Source organism: Falco naumanni, chromosome 11 (genome assembly GCF_017639655.2).
Source record: "Falco naumanni isolate bFalNau1 chromosome 11, bFalNau1.pat, whole genome shotgun sequence".
In the NCBI taxonomy this organism is placed as follows: Eukaryota; Metazoa; Chordata; class Aves; order Falconiformes; family Falconidae; genus Falco; species Falco naumanni.
Genome location: NC_054064.1, coordinates 28043951 through 28056071, shown reverse-complemented (window position 1 = coordinate 28056071; position 12121 = coordinate 28043951). Strand labels below are relative to the sequence as shown.

The 12121-nt window shown below is 36.8% G+C and overlaps 1 protein-coding gene across 7 annotated transcripts in view; it reads left to right on the top strand.

Annotated features, from left to right (window-relative positions):
* The window catches only part of EPS15 (epidermal growth factor receptor pathway substrate 15), a 72209-nt gene that overhangs the window by 24720 nt on the left and 35368 nt on the right, over positions 1-12121 (top strand). For all 7 annotated transcript variants that reach the window (XM_040610150.1, XM_040610152.1, XM_040610149.1 and 4 more), the window contains 7 exons: positions 3986-4027; positions 8993-9082; positions 9398-9445; positions 10231-10326; positions 10765-10830; positions 11280-11405; positions 11855-11914. In XM_040610150.1, the coding sequence (XP_040466084.1) occupies positions 3986-4027; positions 8993-9082; positions 9398-9445; positions 10231-10326; positions 10765-10830; positions 11280-11405; positions 11855-11914 (528 nt within the window). The remainder of the gene's footprint in view (positions 1-3985; positions 4028-8992; positions 9083-9397; positions 9446-10230; positions 10327-10764; positions 10831-11279; positions 11406-11854; positions 11915-12121) is intronic.

The window sequence follows — 12121 nt, the reverse complement described above, 5'->3', positions numbered from 1 at the left end:
CATTTGACGTCTTCCTACTGGAATACATAAGTTGCAAATACTTACAGTATGAATGATACTGTCATGGTAATACATGTTATATATAACGTAGAACCAAATCTTGTGAGGACTCTGGCAAACGTCTGTTTTTTTAATTATTTTTTTTTTTAAGGGATCAGCAAAATGGTAAAATTAAGATCTTAGTTTGTTCTTTTTACTGGAGTGAGAAATCTGTTGTTCCTCTTTCTGTCCTCCATGAAAGGTGAGGAAATCTTGAGTGTGTGTGTGTGTGTTTAACCTGGTGTATAGAGGGGGCTGACTGCTTCTGAAGCAGATAGAACTCAGGCTTGTTTTTTTAATTGATACTGCGTCAACCATGTTAGAGAGTAACTGCATCTAAAAAGGCAGTGAAGCTACTCTTTCATGGTATATAGGCTTTGTTCAGTACTGATTAGAAGATGATGGAGGTTTCCTGTAGTGATTTGAAAATTAAATTGAACCATTCTCTTAATTACGTGGTGACAATCTACGCAGAGGGATGACGGCAGAGGTTTTGTGTTCAGTTTTGTTTTCAACTCTTCAATGGGAATGAAAGTGCTGAATTTTGAAGTACTTGGTAATATTTTTGTATGAATTTACAGTAAATGTTTTCTTACCTTTACTTTTGCTACTGCTGTAGGAGACATGCTTGGTTATCTAATGGGAAGTGGTAGGAAGCTTTGCTGCCAGGTGAGAAGTTCAGTAGGGGGAAAAAGGGACAAGCTGTTTATTGTTTGGAAACGGCATTGTAAGAAAACCTGCTTGCCTTAAACTTACCTGTTTTTTGCCTGTCTGAGTACGTGAAGATTGCTTATGACCACATTGTGTCTTTTGGCTTGGAAACTCTTAAAATGAATCCTAGAGCTAGTCATGATAAAATAGAGTATTCTGAATTTTAATCAAGATAGAATAGCTTGTTTCTCCCCTTCTATCTCATTTGGGTTCAAACGGGAAGTTGTTATTGTTTTTCTCAATTGACAACTTTATGTTTGTTTGTTTTTAAACCATTTTCTGAGAAGGAAGGTTGTGGATGGGTGGGGTGGACAGACTGGGAATAGTATCTTGTTACATCTAAATGTGCATGTGCCAGAGGGATGAAAACATGGGGATATAAAGGCTTGATTGACAGCAGAAGATGAAAAAGACAGGTGACCCTGAAGGTGTTTTTTATTTCCTAGGTTAATACGCTAAAGTTCATAGGTTTGTAACAAAAGGTTGTAATTACTAGAGCAGACGTTAATCTTATGAAGTGATAAACTTCTAAATGGAATCTTAATACTGTATTTCTATTTTTATATGCTGTGGAATCTGACCTTTTCTCCCTTCCTCCTTCCTTTTTGCATTGAAAACAACTTGAGTTTACTCTCTACAATTGGTTGTTACAAGTCCCATAAAAACAATTTTGCCAGGTAAATTCTACAGCACCACTTTGAAAGATGTTGAGCAGTACTTTTTGCTTATCCTAGATTATATTTGTATCTGTTGTTTTATTGTGGGGTATACTTTGAAAGAAAACCAAGTCTGTTACTAGTAAAATAGTCTGGGGAACTTTTTTACCTACTATTATTTTATTTGGCATCACAGGAAATTCCAGTTACTGCAATGATACTGATTTTAAAATGAATATTGGAAACACTAATGAAATAAATAAGAATGACTGGCTTGTACTCTGAGTACTGAATGAAAAGATTGTTTTGCATTTGGTGTTTCATTGCAGGACTTAAGCACAGTGTTTCCTGTCCAGGAGTGACAATGATCAGTTTGGCTGTAATAACGAAACATTTGGCTGAACAAAGGGTGGTATTGGGCAAGAAGGATGATGCATAAGAATTGATACTTGTAGTGGATGCGCTGGCCAACTCTGTCCTAGTTTTCTGCTTGTAGCCTTAATTTGATTGTGTTCTATATTTTTACATTATAATGAAGTAATACGTAGTAAGTAAAACACTTGAACCTTTAGAACTGTCCTCTAGATTGCTCTACAAAGTGTAGCTGAGTTGGTAAGCACAGCATTTGAGGTTTAGCTAAGAAAATAAAGTATGCTTTGGAGCATGCTGGGAAGTGATTGAAAGCGTTTGTTATATTGGTGTTATAGTAGTCAGAGGTCTGGCAAAACTTGAATATATTTCATCAGGCTATTTTAAGGGATGTGTAAACATCTGCTTAATTGATGGCTGAAATAATAAAAATCTTTGGGTACCAGAGCGAAGCCAGAGCAAGTTTAAGCTGTGGTATTGCATGGAGGTATTGCAGGGAATACTGATGATGGTTTCCCAGCATAGGTAATATTTAATGTCTCTCTATGTGAGAGCCATTACCCACCCACCCAACAACAAACAAAAATCACCAGACCCTCCCACCATCACTCTCCCTCCAAAAAGCCCAGCCAAAACCAACCAACCAAAATTCACCCAAGAAACAAGTGGAGAATCAGAAATGCCCTGTGGCTCTTGGAAGAAACTGGGTGTCTCTAGAGCAGCATACTTGCTGAACAAGCACATGTCAAGGTCCAAATGAAGGTTTTCCTATTATTTCTAGCTGTTCTCGGTAATTTCTGTTTCAGGGTGTTCTGATAATACTGCACGGTTTCTGTAGTTGAGCAGAATCACACTGAACCCCTAATTTCTAGCAAACTTCCGTGCTTTATATTCTTCGATAATCAGCATCTGTGAACATCTAAGCTTGGCCAAAAGAGCAACTGCATTAGCTGTTGCTACAGGAAAATGTATGCGGTTTCATTTCAGCTGTCACCATGTGTACATGCTATAGTAAGGTGTTTTTTACAACTGTATGATTGACAACATTTAGAATACTGTTGGTTTCCGTATTTCAATGTAAATTTCTAAATTTTAAAGCCAAGGAAGCTACCTTATTGGATTCAGTTTGGACAAAGGTCTGTAAATCCTGGAGTTTAAAATCATATTCCTCTTAAGGGAGAGAATTCTGGGTTTTGGGTGATATTCAAAGTTATGTGGCTCTGTTTTTTTTATTTTAGTATGTGTTGTGTGATTAACTTGCATTATGCTCAGTTGTTCCAGCAGGGCTTGCCAGGGCAACACATTGTGATAATTCTAGGGTTAGCCTCTGCATAAATGCACCCAGTCATGCACACAATCTTTGGTTTAGGCGACGTGCACTTCATGAAAATGATATCTGATTTTGTGCCTGGTTTTACATCAGGGAAGAGAAGTAACCCTAACCATCCACTTCTTGGGAATCTCTTGGGCAAGGGTATTTGATGTAGGCCAAGACACCAGGTTTTGCATGGTTTCAGGCTTTGGGCTTTTTTAGAGTTTTTAAGAATGGTTTAAAAACAAATTCATAAAGAAAGGGCCTTTTCCAAAGAAGCTATTTTATCCTTGTCCACCTCAGTTTAGGTGAGCACTGAATGTCTGGTAGGTGGCAGTGGAATATCAGGTAGAAGTTACCACTGGCAAGGATTCAAGTTACAAAAAACAAAGTTAATTTTTTACTCTTTCTTAATTTGGTACCACTGCTGTGGATTTAGTTGTGAATGCAGGAGTTAATTTGAATACCCGAAAATTGTACAGACTAGTTGCATATGACTCTGAATTCTAAAGAATTATGCAGTGGATAACAAAATAAAATTACATGGCTTTGTACTCATTAGAGAGTACTTCCTAGCCTGTACCGTTTCAGGTTTCTTCTTTTGCCTGTAGATGGACTCGCTTAAGAATTCTTGTTTCGTACTGCCTAAGCTGGTGACCTGATAGTAATCTGATAGTGGTTAGTATCACTGACTTAAAAACAAGAAGTTAGTCTTCCAAAAGTTACAGCATCAAGAGCTGTCATAGTCCCCATTGTTTTACAGAACAAATAGAATTATATAAATGCTTAATGCTTCTTTAAAGACGATTAAAGTGTTTAACATCTTTCTTTATCCAGGGAGAGGGGAATTGAAATGGAAATCTTCAGGGTTAATTTTATCTCTCTTTCTCTTTTACAGCTATCAAGTGCAAATCCTCTGTATGAGAAATTCTATCGACAGGTATGTATGTTCTTGTTGAGAGAACAAACTTTGTTTTGTATTTAAAAGAAAGAATATTCGTTTGCTATAGACTTCAGCATGGCCAACAGTGTGTAAACAATAAAAGTTCAAGGAATATTATTATGCTTTAAAAATATTTTTATAGCAACTAACACTTGGGTCTGAACTATATAATCGTAAATATAATATTGGTTGTAAGATGACTTATTTAATTTGCTAGGGAGCTACCAGGTATGTATGACATACATCACTTTAGAGTTACAACAGACTGTTAGCTCTTGGAATGGAGTGAACTCTTGTGAAGTACTGTATTGTTATGTTCTTTGTTCCTTTTTACAAGTGAAGCTGAATTTCCTGTGTTTGTAATGCAGTTAGCGTTATGTAAGACTTGTGTCTCTGCATATCCCCAGAGGTTCTTACAGGATGCTGCGAGGAGTGAAATTTGGATGGAAGGCCACTGGATACCAAAAGAATGTGTGCAGTTCTTGCAGCTTCACTCAAGAGATACAAATCTTTTGACTTTATAATGTAAAAACTAACTAAATATATAAACAACCCCCCCAAAATAAAAAGAACATAAGTTTTATATATCAACTTTCTTATATTTAGGCTCAGCAAAAATAAGGTGTATTAATTCCTATAAATACAACTTTTTTGAAAAATAGCTGTTTGAACTACTCTATAATAGCAATATTTTGTATCACGTGTAATATAAATTATTGTGCAAACACAGTTAATGTGAAAATTTAAAGGAAATGTAAACTAAATGACTGTAGGAAGTTGGGGTTTTTCCTTTGTGCAACGGGTAATTTTCCTGTTTGTTTGTCCTAAGACAGGATATAGTGTATACGACCTTGTTATTTAAGAACTTTTTTGAGTGTCAACATTAGAATGTAAGTTTATCTGCTGGGGAAGAGCAAAGACCATGATTTCTATCCACGCTCTGTTTTTGGATTGCGCTTAGAGGGTTAGTCCCATTATCAAGCACATAAAACAGCGGTTACAGTGTATCAGCCTGTGATGCTGAAGTTTGAGCTTTCTATTTTACTTTAACAGCTTTTTCTCCACTGCAGAAGAGTAGCAGATTTGAAATTGCTAAAGAAGAGTGAGTTTACCTTGATCTAAGTTCGGATGGCTCCTGAAGGTTGAAGGGAGATAGTATCACCCTCACAAAGGTTTCCTTCAGTCTGATGGACAAATCCACTGTGTGTTTATCTCCAGGCATTGGATTAAAAGCCTTAGGAGAATACCATATTATGGTGATCATTGTAAGGTCCCAAGAAAAGGCAAGGAATTAATATTTTTTGCATGTTAGGTTTCCTAAATACTACTGACTATCCTTGTCATGTATCATCTTTGCCACGTGCCTGTCTTTCTCCTGACTGCAATTGCTTAACCACTCAATTGTTAAGCAAAAAGTTGGATAAAGAAACTGAATTTAAGCACAAATGCGATACCGGTTCTGAAGTCACTTAGCATCTTGCATTCATTGGAATATATAGCCTAGTGAAACTGGAGTACTAGTTGTTGTCCAGCAGTCTCAATAGTATACAGGAACAGGGATTCCTTAAACATGATGTTACTGTCAGTGGAGTTGTGCCAATGGATTTATTTTTCAGAGGATTCATTTTCTGACTTGCTCAGCCAAACTCTTTTCTGCAAGTGTTTGTCCTAAAGAGTAGCTTTCAAATGTAGTGTCTAAAGACTTTCAGTTGCAGTAGATAACTTTTTCTTTCCCTCCCTCAGATAAGGAGATGTCAACTTTCAGAATGGAAATGTTGGAAAGACATTTCCTACTTTGTCCTTTGGTGCTGGTAGAGTGTGGGTTGGGTTTTTTTCATACCAGAAGCACTTCAGAGTGTTCCATGCAACCTGAGAATAAAAATTCATCACCTGAAATAGCTCTGATGCTTAGTACGCTTCCAGTTCTATCACAATCTTTAAGTAATTCATATGGCATAATGTGTGTTGTGAAACGGGTGGGTATCAGTCTTGGGCTTTGTACTTGGAATGCAGTTGAAATCTTAACCTTTCAATAGGGACATTTTTCTTTCAAATAGAAGTTTTTGTGTTTAACCTTTTCTAGACTCTTTCAAAACAGGGTGAGATTAAAGGACAAATTTAAATCTGTGTGATGAGGTAGTAGGGAATTACTTAATCATGTGATGCATTGTGGTAGGTAAGCAGTATGCCTGAGCTGCTGATACGTTCTTGATGAATCCTGAGTTGAAGTACTTCTTGCTATTAACTTCTGACATCAGATGTACATTTGTAATTTTTAATCATTTCTAGCCCTACAAATGACATTTTCCAACAAGAGAGTTGTTGGCCAATACAGCTATGAAAACTGCTTTTTGCACATCACAAGTCGGCGTGTAGCTGACAAACGCCAGCGATCTCAGTGCAATAGTCAAACATAAGCCAATTTTCTGCAGTGTTATAATGTTTAGCAAGTACCCCCATCCCAGCATACAAGACTCTGTAATTGGTCAAGAAATTGAAATTAGCCCTTTTAAAAAAATAGTTACTAAAATATAGGTAATTAGTTGCACAAAAGGAACCTGTATCCATATCGGATTAAGTAAGATTCCTGCTTAAATCCTTTAAAGTCACCTCCCTCTGGGCTGGAGGTGGGGAAATAGAAAATAAACACAGCTGATACTGTATCGCTCTGTGACTTTCCCGAAGAGTAGTGAAGTCCTGGGCTGGAGGTTTTCTGAGCAGATGCCAAGATGACTGCTTATGTGCAAGCTCGACTCCACTAACTGAAAAGGGGATTTGATGCAGTGTTTTGGCAGCTTTTTGCTTATAATATGAACAGCTCTCCCATACGGACTGAATTAGATAATTTAAAATTATGAGGAGCAGGCTAACTACAAGGCTGTAGTGTTTGTAATTTTATTGCCCTGACCGGGGAATCCTCAATTATAGGAAACAATGTCTCCTAATTAAAATCATATTAGTTATGCTGAAAACAAGATATTTTCACTTTTGTATTAAATGATGCCTTTGGGATTGCTTTCAGTTTTTTGTTCACTTTTAGAAGAAGTGTCTATCAGACAACCTTCATCTCCTGCAGCATGCTTTCCAAATGATAAATTCTCCACGATCTCTCACTAGCTAGTTCTAAGCCCGCCTTTGGGAGCTGTTTGCTTTGAACACCTTGTGTGTGCTGCACCTGTAAACTTGGGAGGTTGGTCTTGCATTCCAAACAAAATACTGAATATGGTCTTTGTTTAAATGCAAAGCTATGAGACTGTAAATGATGCAATGCATCATTATCATCATTTTGCTATATATTCCCAAACTTTTTGTTCTGTGTGAAGCACTAGTTTTCACGAGGCATTCTTGGGCTATTTTGAAGACAGCCATGATGACTCGGTGTTCGGCAAGTGCTCAAAAAGCATTGATCTTGAAAAGGGGGTACTGGGAGATCTAACACTAGCATCAAGCTGTTCTTCCTGTGTGTGTACTTCGGTTTTCCATGCATGCTTATTTATTTGTACAATTTCCGTTTTGGTTCTCTGGCTCTTCAGGAAGTGTGGAAAGTAAGTGACCTCTCTTACCTCTTTCCTGTCCTTCGAAATGTTTATCATGTTGCAAATTCTTCATAATTTCAGGGCATCCCAGCTGGTCATAGATGGGAAGACTGTTTCTGAAGATGATATAATTTTTATCTATAAATCGTAATATATAATCTGATCTCAAAATCTTGGAACACCTGTACTGCTACCTGTCTGATGTAGTAAGTCTGACAGTTTGAGTTGACTGAAGATACCCTTAGTCCTCTTCTCTGTACTGTGCCCTTTTTAGGCACCCTTTTGCTTTAGGCTCTCAGACTCACAGCTTTTTCTCGATTTCCCTTGTCCTCATGTAGGTGATGTAGGTTTTACTGCTTGCTTCTTCCAGTTGAAGATATAACCGAGGCACTGTTTTTGCTTAGGAACTTGAGCAGTGATCTATTTTAACGATCTCCTTATTGATCCAGGGAGAAATGCATGCTGGTTGATATTCTGCCAAAACTATCAGCAGCTTCTTCATTGTGTCAGTAAGTCTCACTTCAGGGAGTAAGCATTTCCCTCTTCTAGGGTGATAAAGGTATCTTCAAGCAAAGCCTTCTTTTTCAGACCATAACATAATGCATTCAGAGCTGCACAATTAAATGTAATCAAACTCTGGGACTTCTCTGTCCTTGCAAGTCAGATTTTTTGTGAGCATCAAGAAGAAATCCCTGATTACAAAGGGCTAATTAGGTTCAGGTGATGGCCTACTGTGAACAAGCTTCCCGGTCTATAGCATAACTTGAGAAATTCTTGGGCCTTTGTACTTGGAAACTTCTACTGGAGACCCTGAAATCCAGGCATAGTCAATGGTTAGAAACTTACAGCAGTGGACCTTGATTGTTTGCATATATGTTAGTAGGTTTTTTCCTTAGTTTTTATGTGGAATTAACCTAAATCTTCATTGATGACCTATAAGAGTAGGCTTGCATCAGGGTGCTGGCTTGTGACTTGGGAAACCTGAGTTACCTTCCTTGCTTCTGCCCCAAACTGGGTCATCTAGGCAAAATTCTTAGCTCTCTGTCTTGGTTGTGTACAGACAGATGGGGATAATAGTGTATTTTTCTGGAACATTGTGAAACATTAATTAGAGTGTGAAAGATGCTTAGATATATATGCATGATATATCTTAAATTTGGCACTGTTAGTGTAAAATATCAGCTTCCAAAGCCTGCCTATTGCTACTAAATCTGGAGCAGCTAGTTCAAAATGTCTTAGTTCTAACATAACATGATTTTTTAAATGAAAGGGAGTTTTTCTTTTTTTTAAAAAGTCTGAAAGATTGGTCTCAAAGTGACTACGTTAAATTGAGCACTGTTCTTTGCTGGCTTTTTGAGAAAATATTTAAAGAGATTGCATCAATTCAAAAGCTAGTTTGTCATGTGAGGTTTTTTTCTTCTCCCAGGTTGATTCTGCTAATGCTGGAAGAGTGTTAGCTTCTGATGCAGCTGTTTTCTTGAAGAAGTCTGGATTGACAGATTTGGTACTTAGAAAGGTATTTAATGATAATTATCCCGTCTCTTGCTTCAGTTAGTATCCTGTGTAAATGAAAATGCTTAGTGATAGTACAAGATACATCTCCTAACGTGTTTTCAGTTGTCATATCCAATAGTTTCCGACTTCAGTCTTCTTGCTTGTTCTACTATGTATATCGCTTGTACTGGAAATTAAAACAATATTTAAATTTATCACCACAAATAAGTTCAGATCTTAACTTTCATCCAAGAATGCATTGTTAAATGGAGTGAGAACTTGTCAGCTTCCTCTCAGTGCTGTGGAACACTTGGTGTCTATTATTTTTGTGTTTTAGATTTGGGACTTAGCTGATACTGATGGCAAGGGTATCCTGAACAAACAGGTATGATTGTTTATATGGTGTATGAGGTGACTCTAACCATTAGCGAGCCTTGAATTAAGATAAAAGTTAAGATTTCTGGTTCAGGAAATCAGTTTTTCTAACTGATTTTTTTCCTCACATTTTTCTGATTTGTAGTAGACTTGTACTTTGCACTTCGTGTAAGCTACAATAAACTAAGCAGCCTTCAGCTACCTCATCAGTTTTTCTTCAAGTAGTAAAATGAGCTGCTGTGTAGCTGTACGGTACAATATAGTGAGAAATAATTTAAGGGTTAATGTATTGTATTTACTGCAAAGGTGACTTTTCCTATTAATCTTGGAGGAAATTTAATGCAGAAATTAAAATTCTAGTAAAATTTTCCAAATTCTTATTTATTTAATTTTGGTGGACTTGACTTTAGTACATTCCTACAGTGGTACTGCTGGAAAGTTCTAATGTGCATTGCTGTTTGGTTTGATGTATAGTAACTTCAATAACGGCCTGTGGAGAGCTAACTGCTTCGCCTCATTGTAGGAAAATGAGGAGCTTGTAGCGTCTACCAAACAATTTCATTTCTTTTCATGCTACTTTTGATTAATTTTTCTCATGTGCTGTACCTTTCTTTCCTCCCCCTTCGGGATCAACTCGGTTCCTCCAAGAACTCCAAGGCTGCTGCCTTCTGTCACTTTGTGACCCCCTTTGAAGCCATTTGCAACCCTTTGTATATATAGCAATACTAGAAATTTATTTTGAAATTTGAGTATTTTTGTATAATAAATCCTTTAAAATTTCATTTTTTTCTGTAGGAATTCTTTGTGGCTTTACGACTTGTAGCATGTGCACAGAATGGATTGGATGTTTCCCTGAGTAGTCTTAATTTGCCTGTTCCTCCACCAAGATTTGTAAGATTTCTTTTTTAATTGAACATATCAACTCATTGATAAGAACTGCTTTTAAGTGAACAATTAGGAAGGTTTGGTATGCCAAACATTTCTGAAAGTGATGTTGTAGGGCAATAGAGCCTACAACAGGGGAAAATTAAGCAATGTGGGCTGAGAATAAGGTGCTACATGCCCTAGAGGGGATTTGAATATAAAATTGTGGGTAATTTGAATATATATATATATATATATATATATGGTATTTATTCTCTTAGTGTTGTCCTTAATGGAAGAAACATTTTAAATTTCTTACTCTAAATATTGGTATCCTTAATGAAGGTATGTGTGACTAAAATGCGGTTCTGGCTTTGAGAAGGAACACCTTCTCAAATAAGGGAGTGGTTTTGCAAGGTCTCGTTTTTATAATATTTTTGGGTTTTTCCCCCTGTTTTTCTTTAGACTGATACTAGTAGTCCTTTGCTACTCAGCGGAACAGCATCGAGTGATGTACCATGGGCAGTTAAGGTAAATTAAAGACCAGGCTGTTACCTAGAACTCTGATGTGCTTTGCAAGAAAACATGTATCTGATTGAGAAAAATATAATGCTACTGGTAGCTATAAAGTATGATAAATTACCATTCATTTCAACTCTGTAAACAGGCTAGCAGACTTAATTTGATAAAAAACACTTGACCCTTGGGAAACCTCTTCATATTTACAAAATTGGAAAAAAAAATAGTTACTTGAAGCCATGAAAATAATTGAAGAGTAAATTTCACTGGGTTTTGGATGAGTCTCTAGCTGCCTTAGAAAGAAAATATTTTTCATATTTTCTTTTAAACATCAGGAACTGCAATGTGTGTATTTTAAAGTGTAACTTAAAAAACCCAGTTAATACTTTTGAAAGAACTACTGCTTCTTAGGCTACGCGTGTGACTTCCCATAAGTAATACCTTTTTTTCTGCCCCTGCAGCTGGAAGACAAGGCCAAGTACGATGCTATTTTTGACAGCCTAAATCCTGTGAATGGACTGTTGTCAGGTGATAAGGTGAAACCTGTACTCCTTAACTCAAAACTGCCAGTGGATATCCTAGGACGAGTAAGAATATCTTTCTTCTTAATTGTTAATTCACAAATAACAGCTGTGCTACACTCAGTAATACCTCCTTTTCAGATTAATGCTTTTTAGTAATGAGGCAAACTACTAAATACTATCTTAAGAGTGGCCATACATTAAACTGTAAAAAAATAGAGAAGTGATTTTGTTATTTTGATAGACCACCTCTTACTACAATGTATGTTTTGTAGTCTTTAACACTTGGTTTAGGGCAGGGTGCCCTTGGTGCACTCTGTCTCCAACATAATCTCTCTTCTTTTGCATGGTTTATATGAAAGTATGTTGCTTACTGAAAACGAATGCTGTTCATCTTAATAAAAATTCGGATATGGTGGAGGGAGGCTGTTCCCACATTTGTTTCTAATGAGGTTTTAAATAGGAAACTGCTGCAGTTCAGGCACACATCCCCATGTTCTGCTTTTTATTGGTAGGTGTGGGAATTGAGTGATATTGACCGCGATGGAATGTTGGATCGAGATGAATTTGCAGTTGTAAGTATCTTGGGATTTTGAAAGTCTAATGACAAGAGTTTTAAATAGATGCATTGTGTATTAATTTTGACTGTTTCTGTTGTTCATTTATTGCCTTTGTCCAGAGACCTTAGTCAAGTTTTAGTACTATTTAATGTTTCTGTTGGTTTGTTGAATGTCTCTCAATACACAGCAGTAACTTTCTTTAGGCTAAATGAGCCATTAAAA